At 44.5% G+C, this 22,018-nt stretch overlaps 1 protein-coding gene across 1 annotated transcript in view; it reads left to right on the top strand.

The window, feature by feature from the left end:
- LOC131263910 (fringe glycosyltransferase) overlaps positions 1-22,018 on the top strand; it is a 124,555-nt gene that overhangs the window by 27,117 nt on the left and 75,420 nt on the right. The window contains exon 3 of the mRNA XM_058266189.1: positions 14,232-14,280. Within this exon, the coding sequence (XP_058122172.1) occupies positions 14,232-14,280 (49 nt within the window). The remainder of the gene's footprint in view (positions 1-14,231; positions 14,281-22,018) is intronic.

Genomic DNA, 22,018 nt, shown 5'->3' with positions numbered 1-22,018 from the left:
TCCACGCTCTTCGTGTTTACTTGCTTCGCGTGGTTTTGGGTTCGCTCGTTCATCTCTCTTTCCTTTTCAAGCCGTTTGAAAGAAATACAACTACAAAAATATGCAAATATGCAAATATTTCCTTCCCTGGAAGCCACTCAACATTGTCATCCCGACGCATGGGTTGTCTTCCATACATACTTTCGAACCATTTCACCTTCGTGCTTGAGGGACAAATTAATGGCCTCGAGACGCGCCTTCTAATCTATCATTAAGTGCAATCACGCGAAGGAACGGTTTTGTACACGTTCTCGGTGCAAAATCAGGCGGAACAAGTGGCAAACAAGCTAGCCTGGGCCTGTGGTTGCTTCTACTGGAACCACATTGCAACAACAACTGCACAAACAAATCATTAAATTGCAAATTCCTTCCTGATGCAAGATCTTTGGCACCCATGCACTTTTATCCCTCTTTTAGCTGGTCGGTAGCAGGAAAAAGCGAGAGAGATAGAGGAGCAAGAACTGTTGCATTCTGGCATTGCATTTGATGAATAAAACATGTTTCTCTCGATCGCCAAGTAGCATGAACTGAGTTTGTACACAACGACGTCAAACACACATCGACCCCGTCGATATCCTTTCCAGCACCGGGGACATACTTAAATGCATATGGATGAACTCCACCTACCGATCAGCGTGCATCAAGTATGCCGTGTGTTTGTGTGTGTGTGTGTGTGTGTGTGTTTTGGTGTTGCACCGGAGGCGGGTGAGATTGTGATTTACCGGTTGTTTGATGTGGTTCAGACACTCCCTTCTGTCTAGGAGGACGAGAACCAGTTGGAAGGACAGAAATTAAATTAATCAACCTACAATCTTGAGAGGTCTATAACACTGAACAATTTGCATCTTAAATAGATCAAAACACAAACAAGCCAATTTCGGAAGACGCATCTCTTCCAACTCAACACATGATTTTTTTCTACATTGGGGAATCAAAATAAATTAAACTACTGATCAAATTTAACCCGATAGTAACTTAGAGTATGCCCTCCTTTATGTTACTTAAACTTTTTTTTATTTCATTTGCCCACAGTTTATAGCAACACCAAATGAAAACAAAACTTTCAAATATTTTAAATGTAAAAATTGTACTCTACTCAAACATGTCTTCTATTGATTTTTAAAGAAATTGAATAATCTGAGGCTCATCTGCAAACAATACTGAATTTAATTCTACAGAAAACTGATAGATTCTTAAGTTTTATGGTTATTCAAAACAGCATTCTTTTAGCTGTGAGTATTCGAGTTCAGGAAAACTGCTTTAACAATTGATAAAAATTTAAAATAGTACCGTGCCCTGGAAAGTGTCTTCTTTAAAATATCTTATATAAGATTTGGCGCTATCAGGTTTTCCTTCAACGTTTTCTCCAAAAAGGAAAACAACGCTATCGATTTTTCACTTAAGTACGGTATAATTCCTTATTATAAAACGATCTTATAATTTTTCAATTCAAACGTCTGGAAATAAAGAAACCCCAATAAGCCACAACAGCCTTTAAAAACGGGTTGAACTTTGAACGAAAACCCTACACACTGGTCTCTGCTGCCTCGGTCAACAATGTTTAATGCGAAATTAAGTCAATTGTTATTTATGGGGCGGTTTTCACCAACCGTTTCAACCCTAGATGCAACCGAATTATGATACTGATAGCCAAGAAAGTGACCCCCCCGGGGGTGTTCCCCGCTTCCCGTTCCTTCCAGCGCCCCGTTTTCTTTCAGCCTTTCAGTTCAACAACTGTTTTTCCACCGAAATCAGTACCATCACTTTATCCAACCCACCGACCGTTTATTGTCTTTCGTCGAGTTGGCACGAAGCGACGATTTTATCACACCGCGGAAAGTTCTTCTAGACAACAGAAGTGTTCCAGCCGGTTCGGATCTTCGGAAGGAAGCCATTTTAGAGAGAGGCCACGGTAGTGCAACTCTCAAGCTCCCCTATTGGGTAGGTCTCTATTGTTCCCAAATCGAGTTGGTTCGAGCCCGGCGAAGGTCAATTGCGTCACCGAGCTATCGAGGACGGGGCGGCGGGAGGACGTTTTTATCGATGATTAAAATCACATTCAAATTACACCAAATCCCAGGCCGGACCGTTTGCGAGGGGCCTCCATTTTCGGCATGGGCCCGGAGTTTCGTGTCTTTTTTCGTTTCGCACCGGAGAGATTTATGATTATGAAAAAGTGGTTTCCTCTCAGCGGGGAGGTTTGAATAAAACCGGGGGGTAAAGGAAGAAAAAGATGAAATAAATATCGAGCGAAACCATCGGCAAAGCGGGCCAGCCAGCCTAGCCGGCTTGTGCCTAGTTTTGCGGCCCAACATGTCGTGGATCTTGCGATCAATATTGGAAGTTGGTCCGCAGCCGCCACTTCCAGCCGATTCGTTCCGTTTTGGAGGAGATCCCGGTGAGATTTATGCCGCGCGCGCTCTTTTCAAAATCTGTCCATGACCCGTACCGATCGTAGGTATGAGATGCGGCGAACAGAACCTCACCGGACCTGGGGGTTTTCTCTTCAAGCGGTAATGGGTTCGAGCGGAGTAGGAGCACAAACAACCGTTCATAATTTTCACCTGACCAGCGGACACAAAGCTCGAAGCATTCGGTTTCTTTAATTTCACTGCAGGAGGTCGGCCTCAGATTGCGAAACGAGCGCCCCGGGATTGACTATAGTCTAGAAAGTTATTAAACATCAGTCTGCTTGAGTTATTAGAGCATCCATTAGGTGGTTTTTGTTTCACTTTAAAATTAGCTTCAAGAACTAGAGGGTATAGGGACTTAATAAAAGACAAATACTTTAGTGGTTTTTCATGCAATTTTGAAATCATTTTCGTTTGGAAGAAACCAGAACCAACCAGGTCCACAACGAACCGTCCATTTCGTTTCCTTCTTTCAACCCCAATTCGACATTTCCAGAACGTAACGTGACGTTAACGTGTTTTCTCGACAAATTTCGTCCCGGAACATAATTGTTTCATGTATGTATGCAGCAGCCCGCAGCACCACCGTCCAACCATGTGAAGACCTAGCCGTTTCTTCACCGTTTGCGTTTTTAACTGACCGAGGCCTTCCGACGCCGGAACAGGTTCCCGCTCTCAGCTCGTCGTGGCCCTTTTTCCCATTCCATTCGGCTTCGTGTAACAGCCGTGTAACAATTCCGACGCGCCCGGGTGGTATTCTTCTCCTGCCACTTCTGCGCCGGACGATAAGACGAGCCCACGAGGATTGACAGCAGCAACCTGCGACCACGACTGCGACCTCGGCTCCGGTGCGTACGCTCGGGAAACTAGCATGAGCCGTCCGGGAGCATCTTCGAGGGACGTATTTTGGAAGTTGCAAACCTGCTGACAAACGTCGGTGGGGATGGAAGGCAGGTGGAATGGCGGAAAACATGAGCAATTGTACATTTTTATCACGTTTTTGTTCCGATGGTGGTGTAACAACCGTTCCTTCAATTCCTCGACGTCTTCTTTCGAAAACTCGGACATTGGACGGAGCTTCGGAGCGTGGGGAAAACAGTTTCCTTCTGCTTTCCACGGTCCACTCTCTTTCCAGTCGTGGACTCCAAGAATCCGCCAAACGACACCGGTGCAAGAAATAATACGTCAACGGTGCAGTAAAAGTGGTATAATGGAACATGATGATGTTTTCTTAGCGAATGCAGTTCGTACCGGAAAACCGGTGTCTAACGTCCACGACGCTCCAGAGATCTCTCACGTCTCACAGTTTGGAGCCGTCGACCGAGATTCATCAATAAAACAATACGCATCTCGTGTATGATAACGAACAGGCAGCAACTTCTGGTCCCATGTCTTCTAATCGATCTCCAAACGGGCAAAGCAAGTGTCTTCCAGACAGCCGCCTCCTTACTCGGCTTCGCTGTCAAGCGTGGCGCCAAAGTACCGGACCTCTGCCCATTGCCTGCCTCATTTGCACCCCACCATCCGTCCTCCATTCTTTACCGGCTTCCACCCAACCGAATAGACAATCGGCGGGACGATCTCTGCGAAAAGCCTTTCCCCAGAGCTGCCGGAGTGGTTCATGCGTCATCGGAGCGTGTAAAACGGAGCGTTCGTATGGCTGCTGGTCGAAGCTGGAGTTAATTAATGTTATTCACAACTTTTTCCGAGAATTATTGCACCCGAAATGGGGCCCGGCCGGCGGTGCTGATGACGGGTAAAGGGTCGGTATGGTTGCGCAGAGATGAGGATTAGATACGGATTACAGATGTTGCACACGAGCATTCCGCCCTCAACCAACTGACAGATGTGATAATGTAAATAAACAATTTCTGCGTCCAAACAATCGGGTGTGTTTATGGAGGTAATGGCGATCAACTGGTGGCGAACGATCGTCCTTATCGTGTTTACATTAACATTGGGGAACGTCTTAACTCGATAGAACGATTGAACGCCTGTGACAAAGGGTAGCATATTTAACAAAGTATGATGAGTATATCTTATGCAATAATTAATTTCTTTTACTAGTAGAACTAAACGAGAAAATGATAATTTTGAATATGAAATAGAAAAATGAAGTGTACATAAGTAAAGTGATTTGAAACATAATCTCAAAATAATTTTCAGTCGTTTTCATTGTAATACCTTTTTATAAAACATTTGAGGAACGAATGATTGAAACATTAAACAATTTTTAGATTGAGACGTACATTTTTTAGCTTTTCTTCATATGGATATTCTATACACATTTGAAACTTAAAATGGGTGTTTTTTCATGAACTAGAATTGAGCTGCTTGATCGAAACTCTATTGAAAATGCATCATATAAAATGCAACCTGAACCAGTTTCCGTCATCATCGTCCAGTTCCGCTGAGAAACCACATCCCCCAACCTCTCACAGCCGTCTTCCATCAAACGGTGACGCTTCTTCCCTCATCTGCGGAAGGCAGTAAAATTAAATTAACATTTCCCACGATCTTGGGCTGTAATTGTCGGCCGGTAAACCGCGACGATCGCGACGACAGCCGCCTCCGTGATCGCTACCGATCGCGAGCCGTCCAGCTGGATGGAGGGAAAAGCAAAAGAGGGGGAGAGAAAAAAAAACAAAGCCGTAACTGGTTCCAAACTATTCCCATTCTGCCTCGCGTCGCATGGTAAGCCAGAAACCTTGCAGGCGAAACCAGACACTCCCGTCTGCGGGTGGGTTTGTTGGGTGAAGTGACGCATTTTTCCTGCCCTTTCCCAGTGTCCGGTGAAGTGATCTGGTCGGCGTGAAAAATCGAGTGAATCAAGTGAAGTAAATCAGGGAACATCTCGATAACGCTATCGATAGGATGAACTTGAAACTGTGTGTGGTGACGAATGTTGATGCTGGCGAAATGTTCATCGCCCTCCCTTTTAATGTTCGCCTCTTTTCTTCCCTTTGATGCACGCTATGGGAAAATGGTTTGCGAGTTGAAGTTCTTTTCCCTGCAGAAACACGTCCCAACGAAGGTGAAACAACGTAGGAAATCGATGGGAAAATTCATACCTTCCATTTTTAAAGGAACTACCGACGGAGGTTTACATGTGAGCCGCGGGAAACCCGGCCGGGGTTTCTTTCACGATCGGTTAGATTTCCCTGCATGTGGTTGTGCGTGCGACGGGGTTTGTGGAGATGCAACCGGATCTGAAGAAAAATCCAAAAGCCCATTGATTGAATTGTTTAGGATGCGGAAAACGTCGCGCGTCGGACCAACGATGGAAGCCGGCAAACGCACACTTTAGCCACATCATCCGAGCACCGCCACTATCTTGCATGGCCTTTTCTGGCATCCACGTCTCGATGGCACGACGTCGAGGATGTGTCGCGTTTTGTTTGGTTGTTTTTTTCTTCGCTTCATTCTTTTTTATGTCTTCCGTCTGCTACGATTCCCTTTTGTGGAGCCACGCGTTATGGACGGGCGAAGTGCAAAAATGTGTGTCTCCAATCAAAAGCATTTCGCTACACCATTGCTTAGATGCTTCAGTTCCTTTTCTGTGCGGTCGGTGGAATTTTATCCGCCGGAAGCGATCGCTTCAGGCGCCCATCACTAGATGGTTGACGAAAAGTTGCACATGAAAATGTCCGTGACAAGAAGTAAGACCAGAAAACTATCAGCATGAGTAAAACAGAAAAGTGTAAAAGTACTAGTTGGAGCCATCTTTCCCAGAAGAACGTTATGATTTTACTTTTCTTTACATGTTTGTTTGAAGAGTATTACATGTATTTTTTCATTGCGATTGAACAGCTTCTTTTATTACCTCTTTTTATTACTGCCCTTTTGTTATCTCTAGAACCTACGTAGAATTTTACACCACTCAAATATTTTTCACACAAAATAATTCGATAATATGCATTCATGTAAGCCTTATATTTATTTTTCAATTTATGTTGCGAATTCGATATACTGTACTCAGACTAGTGATTAAATTAATATGTTTCTGTTAGAATAGTTTTGTTGGAACTTGATTAATCCAACAGAAACTTGGTGTGACAGACAAGGAAATCAAACAAGCAGAAAACGAGAGTGAAATTCAAGAAAATTAAAAATGCATGGAGCTTGTCGCATAAAATCATCTGAAACGAACCAGATGTTGACAGCGAACCGGGTGATGATAACAAAACAGCAGCACAATCAGCCAAATGGGGCAAAGCAAAAAGAGCATCAAAACCATCGCCGATAGCTGTGGAAGAACATACAAAAAATGTTCCGGTTCCGCACCGGGAGAGCACTTTCCGGCAAAGGAGAAAGGGAACGTGCTTTGGATTGCGCTGCGCCCGGGTATGGTTTTAAGTGGAGTTTCTGCAAACAAATGACTGCTTAATGATAATGGTCGCGGCTGGTGACCGGTGACATGTTGTCACATCACCCTCTTCCCCCCGTTTGGAGCGCGTGTTGCTGTGTGTCAACCCACGGTGGATTGGAAAAGTGCCCCGCACAACACACACGAAGGAGAAGGATGCTGATGTGCGTAGGCCGGACCAGGACCCGACGTTGGCAATCGTAAATTCCGCCGTTCGTTACCGCCCGCTCCCGGGTGATCCTGAATCGCGCATCACTCACTGGCTTATTTGCCCATGGCGGGAGCGCGGACGATATGTTTATGTATGAGGCCCGCAACCGGACGCCTACGGGAAAAAGGATGCTAATAATCCGCCATGAGAGTGCACATTTTGCGCGCCCCCTTTTTGTACTTGGGAGGATGGTTTGTGTTTGCGTTTTTATTTGAAAAATTACTTCAACTGACAGCGGACTGAGAAAGGCGAGGAAAAAAAACAGGCCAACGAGGAAGCTGCCCTTGTTTCAGTTTCAATCGACTCGGTGAGGTGCGATTTGTCAACTGTCCTCGAAACGAACTTGCGTCGCGTGTAAACAACGCCTGGAAAGTGGTGCAGTTGAAGGTACGCAAGCTAAAAACAAAACTAATAATTTGAATGAAACCACCGTTTTCGGTTGCTTATAAACAAACCGATTTTTTGACAAACAAATGGTGACAAGTAAACAAGTTTTCGGTGAGCTCAATTAGCCAAGGAACGAATTCGAAAAGCAAAACACTGTTGTTTTTCCCTTTGCTTTTTGCTGCAACATCGTGCCTCATTAATTTTCTGAGGAAACGGTGCCATTAATGAGGAAAACAGTGTTCCCTTTCTTTAACACAATCCTGTGGATAAAGCGGAACCTTCTTTTTCTTTTCCAAAGCGGCGTGTCGGAAAAGTCACACGAGAACCATGCGGCTTGTGTACACCAACGATTTCCATTTGCTTCTGAGTTGGGAAGAAAAACATCGTCAGAATTTATTTGAAGAGCCTCCTAAACACCTCCTAGTCGCTGGGAAAGAAAAAGAACGAATTAAAACAGTGCCACAACCCAGAGCTGGTAGTTTTCCCATCGAGAGGGAAACCCGCGCAACGCACAAAGCGGAAAAGTCAATGGCATCAGCATATGAGTGGCATGATTTATGCACCGAATCGTCATTGCTTTCGTCATAAGCGTGTTCTTTTTCTCCCTGCGCTCCAGTGAAGTTCCGGTGGATTAACAGCTTGTTTTCCTATGTAACACAGCTAGAGCCACTTGTTGAGTGTGTGTTTAGGGTGTGTGTCGTGTGGGAAAACTATGGAGGGAAGAATAAAAGATTTCCGAAACACATGTAGCACAATAGGGTTAGACCCACTTCAAATCGCACTAGGGTCGATCGGCATATCTCTAGGAAGTAAAGGCCATTTCTTCACAGTGTTTCTGGTTGAGAAAATCATTAAACATTTTCTCGCATTATTCACCCCACCAAAGAAGCGTAAATTTGTCACCAGATCAACCGAAAAGGGAACCGAATAAAGGATTAAGTCATCAGAGATCGGAAACAAGTCGGATACATTGCTTCCCTTCGCGTGTGGTACGCGGCGACCGAAAGGGAAAACACAGACATTCCTTCGACCCCCGTGGAACGATACCATATGCCGATGAAAGATCATCTGCTTTTCACCCGCTTAGTCTATGCCTTGCCCGCGTGGCGGTCTTCTATTTATAGACATCGTTGCACAAGATGCCCGTCTGACAGCAGCGTTCTCCGACACACATGTGCTTGGATTATGCCTCTACGCGTCTGCTTCCTGTTCTTTTCGGGTTTTGCTTTCCATGCTTGAGATCGCGGGATCCCACGACGAAACCGATCGATAGCTCTGAAATAGGGAATCCGTTTGAGGCGCCGCCGCTTAAGTGTCGAGTGGCCCATCTATGGATGTGCGGCTGTCAAAGTTCGTCGATTTCCCGACGAGTCACCTTCGCTTCAATTGCAATGAATTCTTGGACGGGTTTTCCGAAGAACTCCTCGAGAACGTGCTCACACACTTCGTTTGTTGAACTCCCTCGAGGAATCAGCACTTCAGCTCGCCGTTGACGAAGCAATTATTTAACAAGACTCTATTTGGTTCGGTTGAACCCGATCCGGCTTTCATAATAACAACGAGTGAAAAAAAACCAACTGCCCGTGTGAAAGTGACATACTCTCGGGGCAGTTTTGAAAGTTTGTTTGTTTAACACCCGCGAGGAGAGCGAAATGTCACGGAGGGCAGCTGAAATTTGAACCATTTTGTTTATATTCTTGCTCATTTTTTTCTTAAGAATGGACCCGCAAAAGTCATTCAACAACGAACGGAGCGCTAAAACCGGCAGTTGGCAAGAAAAAGTAAAGCCGGTGGTTTCAAAACATGCACCACGCGCGAACGGGAAGCATCAGCGAAATTCTACGCCTTTTGATGGCCACCCATTTGCTGATTTTTGCTTACGATTCAATGACATCGAGATTGACCGAAACTGCATTATAAGAGTTTTACTTGAAAATTTAAAATTGAAACCATCTCAATAAATTTGAAAAACGTTACCTGTTTTGATTCATTTGTTCAACTCAGCGCTTTTCGATGGACACCCTTTTGCTGATTTTGACTCAAAATTCACACACATTAAAAGAGTTTTTTCTTTAAATGAAAATTGGAACAATCTCAATTAAATTGTAATCGTTAACTGTTGTTTTGTTAAATTCATTTGTATTTCACATATAATTTATTTCAATTTTAAAAATTAGCTAGAAGATTGCATCGCGTTTTTTGTTTGTCGAGGTGAATTTGGTAGGGTTTTTATTTTGTCTTAACTACATATTTGAAACTTTCACATCTTGTATCTGTCATTCACAACTTATAATGTATTTAATTGTCGATTCAATTATCCAAATCTCTTTTCTACAAACATAAACACCAGTTTGGCATGGTATGGTTTTTGTTTGAACTGTTTCACATTCTCATTCACCACTAGATTTAATATTATTCAAATGTAAAAGCCACCAACAAGTTTCCCTCATCGTAGCGACCGTTTCAAACAATTGCATCGTCCCACCATCGTCACTTGTCGCTCGGTACATCGGTACATTTGTTTTGCCACCCGTTTACAACTCGTAATAAGCTTTCTTACACCCCGTCGGCCGACCCTATTGGCGCATCTTCATCGCCATCGACGGCCGCCCGCTTCCGAGCAAAGTCGTGACGAAGTTGCACTTGATTCTGCTGCACCAAGACGACGGCTTTTGCTGGCAACTAAACGCTCTGCTACAAAAGGTAACGAGAGTTTGAGTTAAACTTCAGCTTCTGCGGAGGCTGCCAATGGGAGGAAGGAGGAAATGCAAACCGAAAATCAGCCCAATCAGCGGTCGTGCAGTAGGGAAAGGGAAGCTTACACTGAGGTAAGCGTACGGAAACCGACCGTTTTCCAGGTTTGAATGGGTTGAAGGTGGCACAGACACCCCCAAAGCTCGGCGGCACGAAGCGTGTAGAACAACCGCGAAACATGAGTTATATACAAATAATGTGAAATTTCAATGAGCAAATAAATCTTAATTTTTGAAGTCACCGTAAGGCAACCTCCGGCCAAGCGAACGTATCGGTTCGAATCGGTGGCTGGTGCTCCATTGAAAAGTTGGTGAGCAAAGGTGTCCGCGGTCGAACTCTATCGAGATCGAGATTCTTCCCGGGGGACGACTCGATCGCCGGATTTGGATTCGGCCGCAACACGGGAACGCATTTGGCAGTGTATTTGGTTTTTGTCGTAGCCGTTACAATATGTTTCCGACCGGAACGTCGCCCGTTTTATCGCGCTGAATCGCGAATCTCTGCCCGTTCGACTTTCCATTTCGTTCGGTACGTAATGAAGGTTAGGAGCGGGCGAGGTTCGGCGGGATTGATGATCCTTTTTCGTCCCAAGAAGCCACCGAAATGTGGTCAAGTATTGTGGGGTTTCGGTAAGGAAATGTGTGCTGAACAGCGACAGATGGGTGGTTTGTTGTACGATCCACCCAAGAGCGATGAGATGGGACGTGCTTTTCAAATGTTGCAAATATCAGAATTGGTTCGGGAAAGGTACTTCAATTAAGCTTCTGGTCATTTTTATGATGAAGCTTGAATTATCTTATTTGTAAATTTAAGTAACAGATTCATTACTCAAATCTGAGCTACTTATCAGAATTCTTGTAGTAATTCAAAGGCTCGAGAAATAAAAAGCTCTCTCTCGAACAAAACCAATTTATTGCTGTAACCACAAAACAACTCGGCCAACCGTAACGACAGACGCGAATTTATTTGTTCACGTACCTTACAAGACATAAGATCGCCAGCGGAGGAAAAGAGCATCCTGAAAAAAGAGAGAGCGAACGAACGAGAAGTGAAAAGAAAACGACGATCGTGAAAACTGATTTATGCATCAATGAACAATGAGTCAGTAAATTAAATTGATATTTGAATAGCCTTCCAGCGGGATCCCTTCCAGCAGGCTTCGGCTCGGTAGGGCTCGCGAGCGATCACATTTGATGTTCCATTTGCCGCTGGCTTTCCACACTCCGACCACGAGCGTTATCATGCACGATCCTTCCCGCCCTTAAGCGTACCCCATTGGCATGGACACACGTTAGCTGCCTTTTTTCCCGTGCGGAAATTGAGATCGGAGATCTTCAACACTTTCACACACCGAAGGCCGAACCATACGCAATCGAAACCGTAGGTGTTCGGGGGGCCTCGCCAAAACATAAAAGAGTGATTAATCACGCGGACAAACTCCACGCCGTTGCGAGCCGAAAACCTTTTTCACCTCCTCCAAGGGGGTGAAACCAACCATCATTTGTTCGCGTCTGGCCTAATTAGATGTTAATCAACTGATAGCGGGCGCGATCGACGCGATTTCGAACCGGTGATCCAACCCAGCCCAACCCCAAGCCCTGCTGCATCCCGTTGTGGTGCAATTAATGGGCAATTTATTGTTATCCTTTTATATTACGAGCCTCCTTCGACAAGAGGAAGTTGGAAGTTTAAAAACGTGAAACCGATACGGGACTACAAAGTGTACACTTCCAACGCCACTTTGGCTTCGTTAGGCAAGCTGGAAAGTAATTAATCGTTCGATGATCACCTCGCCGGATCACCCCAAATACTTCGCCTGGAGCAATAAGGCACAAACTAAGCGTACACGCAAACAAAACAACCACTTGGGCCGTTGACATCGATAATAAATTGAACCAGTTGTAATAGCCCATTCAAACGGAGTTAATTGGATTGAGCCGACCGGTGGGTGGATAAAGTGTGCGGGTTTTATAATCGGAAATCCCGCTCCATCTTCGTTGCCTATTGGAGGCAAAGGAAAGTCGAAATTTGCTTTTCCATCCAATCGGTGTGGGTGTTTTGAGGTGGTGCATAAATAAATCCATTGAGATCGTATTGCAACGAGCACTAAAAGCTGGTTTTAATTTAGTTTCTTAACCTTTTGGGCACAAACCATTGCTTCAAAACAAGATTTTTCAACATGGTTTAAGTCCATATTGAAGGTTATTGGTTTTCTTCCTCCATTTATATCCTTAAATGGGAAACCTAAAAAATTTTCATTTTGTTTTTATCGTTTTTAAGCGTTTTATGATGTTGATTCCATGTAGCGTTGCGTTTTTCTAACAGGTTTCACGGCAATTCCTTAAGAAAAAGAAAGGAGAAACTGAATTTTGTCCCCCCAATGTTTCGTCCATCAGCATCATTCAATCAAAGCCAAACATGGCCTTCCTATATTGGGCATACCGCCGTCCCTTAATTGCGTCACATTCATTTCTTAATTGTCTGTATGCTGATTGCGTTGTCAAACGGTCGACCGTGCGATCAATCTGGCGGAAAAAGGCATCGGGCCGCGCATTCAAAACCCTGCCACTACCGGAATGCAATCAAAATGCAATTGCTTGGCTCATTTGCCGGCCCGGCCAGGTTGGCGGGACGCTTTTCCCCAACGCGCACACACGTCTGTGTGTGTGTATGTTTTGGTAAGTGCCGGTGATGAGATGATTAAAATTCGATAAGCAAAAAAGGGCACCCTCATACATTTATACACTGACTTTGGATACCGACCCTGCTGCGCGCTGACGGAAAGTGTTCCAAACCGATTGATTTCCGGTTTTTTCGGTGCGGCAAACATTCTCCCTTCCCAACGTTGATGCGTTTTCCCATCGTGGCGTGTGGTTGACAAGAAAAACCGGGCCTACGACCAAGGTGGTTTGAATTCGCGTCTGGACCGGGAAGGGAGTTTTTATTTTCGTGCACTTATTTGGAAGTGACCAGTTTTTAACCACCACCACCACCATCACCACCTTTGGTTGAGAACCACCACCAGGGAAGCGACGCTGAAGCGAGATCAAAATCGGGCGACATTCGATCGGTGACTTGAATCGCGAATCAGCGACGAACGTTGAGGGATCGCGATCGGGAAAGCGATCGGTTGTTTTTTTTTTCGTCGCCCGTATGTCGATCAACCGATCGATCGTTTAGTCTGGGCGCTTCTTTCGCGTGATCCGCCATCCACGCGGCGCATCCATTCTGAATGTTTACCTTCCATAAACGATTCGACGACAGCGTTGAGAAGAAGAAGAAGGATGACGATGATGATGATGATGATGATGATGATACAATTCCTCCATCAAACGTCACACAAAGCCGTTCGCTCGTTAGAGTAAATCAACGATCAACTATCCCCACGGGCGCAGTCCAAGACGATGGAAAACTCCAACTCCGCGCTTCAGCACTGGGACAGTGGAAGCTCGATGGTCAAGATCGCGATCGAAAACGGCGCAAAAGCGCAAACCGAAGCTCAGCGAAAAAACACACTCTACTGCGCTGCTCGGGGCAAGTTCATTTTCCCACCCTTTTTGCCCCACCCGCGTCGGGAAATAGAAAAATGCCCCCAGGGGAGAAGAGAAACATACCGTCCCGTTTTGAAAAGTTGGCTGCCACTCGAAGAAATGACCAACGGTTCGATATTTTAATTAGAATAATTAAGCTGATTAACTTTTTCCACTTCGTTGTGTCTCCCCGCGATCGATCGCCATCGAGTTTGGCGGACGTAATCGATCATGAATCGATCATGAATTCTGATTCACTGGGGCGCAATATAATGGCGGAGTACGAGCTCCAATAGTAATAAATGTTTTCCTCTCTTTCATTTTCTTCACCCTTGTCGAACAGCTTTGTTCGTTAGATAGATAGCCTGTTTAGCTTTTCCTCCGGTTTGTCCCTGTTTTTCTTCCGCAAAAACAACTGCACAATGAACTGTAAAGGTGGGGGAAAACATTAATTATCTTTCATGTTCAGCGACAAGCGAGCAGTAGTTAATTGATCGTTTTTATTAACTGGTTTTTCCTTTTTTTCCTCACAGACGTGGTTTTTCACCGACACCGACGATCCGCACTACCAGAAGTTGACAAGTAAGTACATTATTTTACATTAGATTTCCATAACGCTCCTCGTCACAATCCGGTATTGATGAACGAGAAAATAAAACTTGAAACAAAAAAGCGTACAACTACAAAATACGATCATTGTACTAACGGATAAAATTTTCTACGAAATCCACGAACACACTTAGCCTCTTCTGGAAACGGTTTCCATCCAATCGGGCCTCGCTTGGAACGAATTCGATGAAATTAACTTAACCTATTCCCTAAAGTTAATGACCTCAATGACGAACTCCAACTAGGAAAACCTACACGGGAGCTTTACGACTCTGCGTCCCTCTATCCAATAGTCATAAAATCTAAATTTCCTTTTTTTATGACGGACCTTTTGTTATTCATATCATCCGACCGATCAATGGGACCTACGTCTTCGAGGGCTTGGAGTTCCTGCAAGAGTCGATGATGCTTTTCGAAACATAGTTCAAACATTGACTTAGTTCATTATATCGTTTGTATTTCACGAAATCAAAAGGCTTCGGTGACGTTTATAATGTTTTGAATGTTTAATATATATTTGGTTTGGTAAACCACAACACCAAGCATTTGAAAAATGATCTTTTAAAGTTGTCAAAGCCCTCAAATAATTTTAAGCATAGAAAAAGGCATGAAGTCGTTTATTAAAATCGAATAAAAACAGCTTTATTTGTGGCCATTTGCGTCACTTCCAAGCCGTTTTTATTCCTCTACCTTACACACCCAGACGCGTTCTTTAAAAAGAATCCTCGATCCTTCCGCCTTCACCATCAACGATAAGCGTTTGTTTTTGTTGCTTCCACCAAGCAGTAAAACATTGCATGCGTCTAGACTCGGGCGACCCACCGAAATCGATTCGGACAAAAATTAAACGACGTTTTTCCTAACCTCTTCCCCATCGCGAGACGTGATTGAGAACTAGCTTTTTCCTTAGTTTTATGCCATCCATCTACCGTGGGTCCACTTTATAGACACCCGATTGTGTGCGAGCCGATCGCGACATGACGCGACACATCGGCCACCGAGGAATACGGCCACCCTTTCCCGGTCGCCGACTTCGGTGTCCCTCGAAACAGAAAATGGCTGATTAATGGTCACCCTAGGCCGACGTTTGCCTAGGTTTCGATAATTTGATTTTCTCTCGAACTCATTAAATTGAATGATGCGATCGGATTGAAAAACTTAAGAACAAATGGCTGACGGCAGTTGACCAGTTATGTCTTTTCCACCGACGGATCGTAAAAACGGAGTGTATTTTTTAGTTCCCCACTGTCTCGTGAACTGTAAGGAGTATGTTCCAAGGTTTGCAGTCCGAGGTCAAAGGCCTCATTCAAAATGGATCCATCAAACGCTCGAAAGCATCACATTTCACGATTTTCGAACCTGCGCTCGTAAGGATGTGGTTTAGATTTGTCTCTCTCCTATATCTCAGGTAGAACTTTAAGGCCAGCGTAATAAAACAACATCGGCGATAAATCGAGCATCACTTTCTTAAATCTTCGATTTCCCCCAAGAACCAACCCAAAAATCCCGTTCGACAAAAAACACAATCCAAACACAAAAACTGCTCCTCAGAAAACGCCTTCCGTAGAAGAAACGCAAACGCATAAATAAATGTCAGCTTGTTAGTGACATTCTGATCGAAATACCTCCTAATGATGTGAAATTCCGCGCGCGGACACACATTTTTCGTACCGGCGCAAAATTCTCAGGACCCTCCCTAGTGGTTGGACGAATTTTTCTCTTGCCAAATCCTTTTTCACCTGCGGTCACAAATCTTTCCGAAAAACAACCGAAATTTCGGCTGAGTGCTTTCTGCATTGCTTCCTTGAAAGTGAAAGAAGATGCACCAGCAAAAAGGAGTTGGAGGAAAAAAGTGAATCTCCACAGTGTATCCTAAAAAGTTGCGCACTTTTCGACAGACCCTACGTTTGTCTAACTCAACAACGCAAGCTTACTGGGGCACTTCACTGTAATAAAAGCTTAGCCTCCCCGAAAAGGCTGCCCTTTTCCAGCGGCAACAACCTCTTGCCTCATCAAAATATCTTCAGCCGAAAAACTAACAACAACCGAATCGCCCGAAAACAGCCCCTCACCTTCTGAAGTATGATTTGATTACGTTCGTCAAATGTTTCCCATAGGCCAAATTCATAGAGAGAGAGACCTCCGTCCGGCTCCGGTTGAGCAGCGCGCCCATCATTCGCGCGCAACCATCATGATTGATGATCGACCTTCCGTTTGGGCACGTTTCACTTTTTTTTTGTTCGATCCGTTTTTCATTTCTCCTTTTTTCTTGAGTTGCTGCTGTTGCTGTTGTTGGGACTTCTCGTGTTTCTTCGCGGCTGCCTGACTCACTCCCGCGAGTGACCACTCCTTCTTCTCCCCCGTTGGGGGTTTGCTGTCAACAACAATTTAGACAATTTTATAACGGCCGCGCAAGTTCGTAGCCCCACGAAAACAGCTACGAAAAGCTGAGGCGGATGAGTTGGATGTTTCGGAAGGAAATATTCTTGGATTTCACTAATGAAGAGACATTCTCGCGGACGAGGCGGATTTAGGGAAGGCGATCACTGCGTTTTGTCTGGAGTTTTTGGTTTGTGTTGTTAGGTGTTCTTTTTTCCAAGTCTCTCTATCTCTCTTTACTCGGTCTGTTTCATTTTATGAATTATTTCCCCCAATCCGACTGTTTGGGGTCTAATCAATGGATGACTCCCAAAAGGATGGGAATATTTTCGTCGTTTATTTTGCAATCTCCAGATGGAAATAAATCGACAATTTCCCAAGTAAAGCGTTCTCAATGAGGTTCTCTTCTCTTAAATGTTTGTCTTGTGGTTTTGATTTTAAAAAGTCAAGCCACTGCATTGTAATGGTTTGAAATGCGTTTGTTTCCATTTCGTTTGACAATTTGTTCGAATCTTACGAGCTGTGAAAATAACTACCATCCAACAATCGATAAAACCATGTATGGTGTCTCTAATCAGTACTTGCAAGCTCAGACGGGCATACATCGAACCCTTTATTAGTTGTCTACCTTCGTTGTAAATTATTACCATCATGCGTCGACGCGGTATCGACGAAAATTATTGTTAGCGACCTCATGCTTTTCATGGGTCGCTTCAAAAGTCCAACCATCGCTCGATTTCCTGCACGAAAGGATGCTTTTATTACTTGCTTCAAATCAAACTTGTATTTTTCGCTTGTCCTAACGAAACTTCGCGCTCGAAACGTCCAGAGCTGCTTGGGATGTGCCTTGGAAATACTTCGACAGTAAAAAAAAACCTTCCCCCAAACACTCGCACAACCAGATGAGGCTTGGTTCATTTCAACGACGTCGTCTTCACCGGTTCAAATTGTACGAAAACCGGAAAACGGCAGAGAAAAGGCTAATCAAAATGTTCGGAATAATTTCCTGCTACCAAACGCGAGCGGACAGAAACGGAGAAGCCCCAAGAACAACCCGCCGATGGTTGCATTGGGATGTCTCTCGCGCTTTGTCCCTGGGACTTTCTCGTCGTCGGCTTTTCCGCTCATCTTCGTGTCGTCTGGAATTGGTGCAATTGGAGGGAAGCTTTATTTAGTTGGGATTTCCAAAAAGACAAAAATATAACACCCATAGGAACGGGTGCGTTTTTTTTTCTTTTCTTCTGGTTTTAATGAGAGCACTAAATTGATTATGATTTTTACCCTTGGCAATCGGAATGAGAAGTTGTTACCGGTCGTAAATCAAACACAGTGCCGTTTGGAGAAGGAAAAAAAATCGTCGAGGGCGGGAATTTGCTCTGCGAACTGCAAGGGGAAACTCGGAGAAACTGTGGAGCTTTGAGTGAAACAATAGCGCGAGCCGAGCTGCGCCGTTCGTTAGGCCTCGGCGATATTTGCCGCCATTTGGAGCGTGGAAGTGAGCAGCCCTTCTCCGACAGGTCGTAAAATTCAATCAACATTCAACCCCGAAGGAATGCACGAGAAGTCGCGTCTAAATCAACCTGCTGTAATCAGAGCAGAACGTTGGTGAGCGAGTGGGTTTTTTGGACTAACCTCGCGGTAGCTTTAGCTACTGTTGTACGAAAGATGATCGTAAAAATGTATCAGGAAGCAGACGCATACGCGTCGAATAAAGGAAACTCGGAGAACTGCCACAGGATAAGCCGCATGAAAATTTATTATTTGCACAATCGTAAAAGTGTAATGAGCGAAGCACGGGCTCCATAAATCTTTACGATTGCAATCTCCACCATTTTTTGTTTTTAAATCATGCGCCAAACTTGTAAAATGTAGAAAAAATTTGCTACTCCTGTAATCAAGTGCTTTGGTAAAATTTCTCCCGTTTTTACATTTTGCCATTTGCAAACCGGAATAAAGCAGACTGACTCATCTGAGCGAATGTTGGTCATTTCCCATAGTCTCGACCGACATTCTCACGTTATCACGGTGCCAATATACGACCGAAGGAATCGGCTCATCAACCGCGACGTAACGCTGAAACGAAACGATACTTAACGGAATCGAGGTAAGACGTCCGGCCACCTACAGGCTTAGTCAGATGTTAGAAGCGACCGCTCGGCGAATACACCGAAAATCCCCCTTTCTTATCGCAAAACCCAACCACGGAACATTCCTGCCCATGGTATGTGATGGTTTTTATGTAAATGCTCAGGACAGGAAAAGCTCGCGGCCGCCGGTCATTAAACGCGCAAAACAAAAACCAAATCCATCGAGTTTAGATAAACACGACAGAAGATGAGCCTCAAACTCGTCGGGAAGGTTTTTGCCAAAGCCGAAGCGCCGACCGCTTGGCCATCGGGCCGAGTGATTGGGTGGGTTGACGAGTAGGGCTCGAGGGTGAGAGACTGGTTTCGATCAGTCCCGCCGAAGTGGTGGCCATGACGATGACACCGTTTCGGAATTTATCGGCCCCCTTTCTAGGAGACGAATGGTTCGGGAGATAGAAAAACCCGGGACGACACTGACTGGGAGGAGTTCGCTGGGAGTTTGAAGTCTTGTATCATTATGCAAGGAAATAAAGGGGTTCCGATGAGTCCTGGACCCAGACCCGGGTATCCGTTTGTCGTCCTGCAGCCTTTAGAAGCTTTGCAGACGGCTCGGACGATTCACTCCACCTTTTTTTATTTGCCTTTCCAAAAATTAATCGATCGTGACACGAGCGGATCGGGTTGCGACGGAAGATGCGTAAAAGAAGAGATAACTATTTTATGATGACCATTTATGCTAATCGGTCCGACTCCAACGCTGGTTGACATTTACTGGCGAAAAGCGATCAATCCATCCGCAACCCACGGCAAACGTCAACGTTCAGCGTTAAAGCCCTCTCAACGCTGTGACGATGTCTTTCTGGTCGAGACATAAAAATTTAAAACATAATTATGAGCGATTCTCGAAGCTAATGGGTCCAATTTATGACACCTTAATAACTTTTGCTCGCGAGGTGTTGACGGTTTCTACGACCCAACGGTGACTCCATTCAAAAGCAGAGGAAATCGAAGTATTCCTATTGGATTAGTCCCAGAAGCAGCTTAGGCCAAGAGTTCGTAACTCTAACGTGTCTAAAACCATTAGTTTTGATTGAAGACACGAACGAAAGTTAGTCAACAGTCGTGTTAATCTTCAACAACGTATGTCCAGTATCTGCTTTCCAATCAAAGGATAACCCATTCTTGCACATTTTATTAATGATAAAACCGTTACTTCTCTAATGTGGTTGTCACGTTTTGCAGGTCATGATTTAGTTACAACTTTTGCTAATTAACTGTGGGCATATCGTTTTCATTTATAAGCGAACATTGATCATGTCATCAATTAGTTTAATTTGTAAATTGCTTCTGTAAAGGGAATGTGCAGGAGAAATCATATGAATGTTGTACAGATTTTCCCAAATAAACACATCTCCAATCATCGATAGGCCTAAATGAAACAGTGACGAAACGCCCGACAGAGCTGATAGAAGAAAATAAAAAATATCATCAAAAGACTTCATCTGTTAATTAAGTTAAGTTATGATTCGATGCCTGACAGATGGAAATATTGTCCAACGAACGGCATATTTTGACACCTTGGAAGGGAGTCACCAACCGACAGTAGAATGTCATCGAAAACTCCTAACATTCCCAAGACGGCCTTGACAGGGAACGAGTTGCTCCGCAGCTGCTCGATCGAACGCCGCCGGAAATTTATGTCTTCAGCCAAACCGAAACGGGGCTCCAAACTCCAAAAAACCCATCGCACCCACCTGATTTTATACTTTTATTTCATTGTATTTCTCTCCACTCGGTTCATGTTAATATCGAAACTTAAAATGTGCCATTAATTAAAGCGAGTATGGGCTCGGTGAGATTTTTATGTTTACGATCGTCACGAGCTTGGGATCGATCTCAACGATCGATTCGTTTCGTCCTCCTGCCCATCCGCCCTCTCTGCCGGCCAACGACTAAGCCAAACTGCCAGCCAAGCCCCTTCCCAGGGTGTGATTTTCAAATCAACACATTACTTCTGGACACTGCAGACCGATGGATGTGCCGCGCTCGGGGTTCGGGAAGCAGTTCCAAAGTGATGAGTTTGAAGACGACACTAGACGTTTAACACAGAGGATGGTTCAAAAGCGATGTTCCGATCGAACACGCCAGAAACACGCTTGTCAATAAATTGTTCCCAATTCGAGCGAGAAGCGAGAGGATACAGCATACCTTTGCCGGATCGAGATGTCTCAGCTTTGTAGGCTATTTTTTTATTAAATAAAGCCAATCGAATGACATTCATAGACACGCTTTTCTGGGGGCCTTAAGGAACGCCGAGGCCGTTCCAGTTTAGTTCCCTAAGCCAAAAAAATCTTACAAAACGAATTTATACACCGTACGCCGCCGAAATCGGCAGTTACAATTAATAGGCTCAAAATGGCACATAAGAAACGACTGATCCGATCCAAAATGAAACCTAATTAGAGTTGGCGTTGCCAGGTTGATCGCCGGCTGTGTAAATGGTGGGCTCGTAAAAACAGGCTCAAATGTTTGACTTTCTCTATCGCTTCCATTTGCTAAAGCATATCAAGATGCTTATCAAGATAAATTAGCGAAATATTTAAATGCGATCTCGACAAAAAGATGTTACAGATTTTTATAGCAATTTCGTAGTCGGTTCGACCTGTTTTCGAATTCTATCTCCTCCTCCATAGGACATCTCGCGGCGTGGCATGATCATGTTTCTTTTTTTTCCGTCGGCATCGCGTTTGAGGATCATGCTGCACTTTTTGTCGCTGAAGGTGTTCAAAATACGACATCAAGAAACAAAACCCAGAAAACACAAAACCACACATGTACACCTCTGTCGATGCGCCGTTCCGACGCTCGATCGCGTTGTTCTGCGTAGACAGCGAATAATCTAAAACAGGAAAACAAGAGATGAGTCCCCTTCATAACATACTCTAAGCAACGAACCTCATGCCATTGTTGTTGTTGTTGTTGTTGTTGTTGTTTTTGCAAGTATAGGAATGTGTCTTTTTTTTCAGTTGGAAGATTTCGGCTGAGCATCAGATTAGAAACCCATCGACCGGGTGGGTGGTGATAAGGACAAACTCCGAGGACCGAAGAGGACACGATTTGAATTTCAAACTCTCGCGCGTAGACATCTTCTGCTGCCATTAATGTCACTATTAGTTTATGACTACGATCATCGCCGGTTTGGGACTCCACTTCAGGAGAGAGAAAAAAAACCGGTCCACTTTATG

The sequence above is a fragment of the Anopheles coustani genome, chromosome 2 (genome assembly GCF_943734705.1).
Source record: "Anopheles coustani chromosome 2, idAnoCousDA_361_x.2, whole genome shotgun sequence".
Taxonomy (NCBI): Eukaryota; Metazoa; Arthropoda; class Insecta; order Diptera; family Culicidae; genus Anopheles; species Anopheles coustani.
The sequence above is the reverse complement of the archived record's forward strand: the minus strand, read 5'-3'. Positions and strand labels throughout refer to the sequence as shown.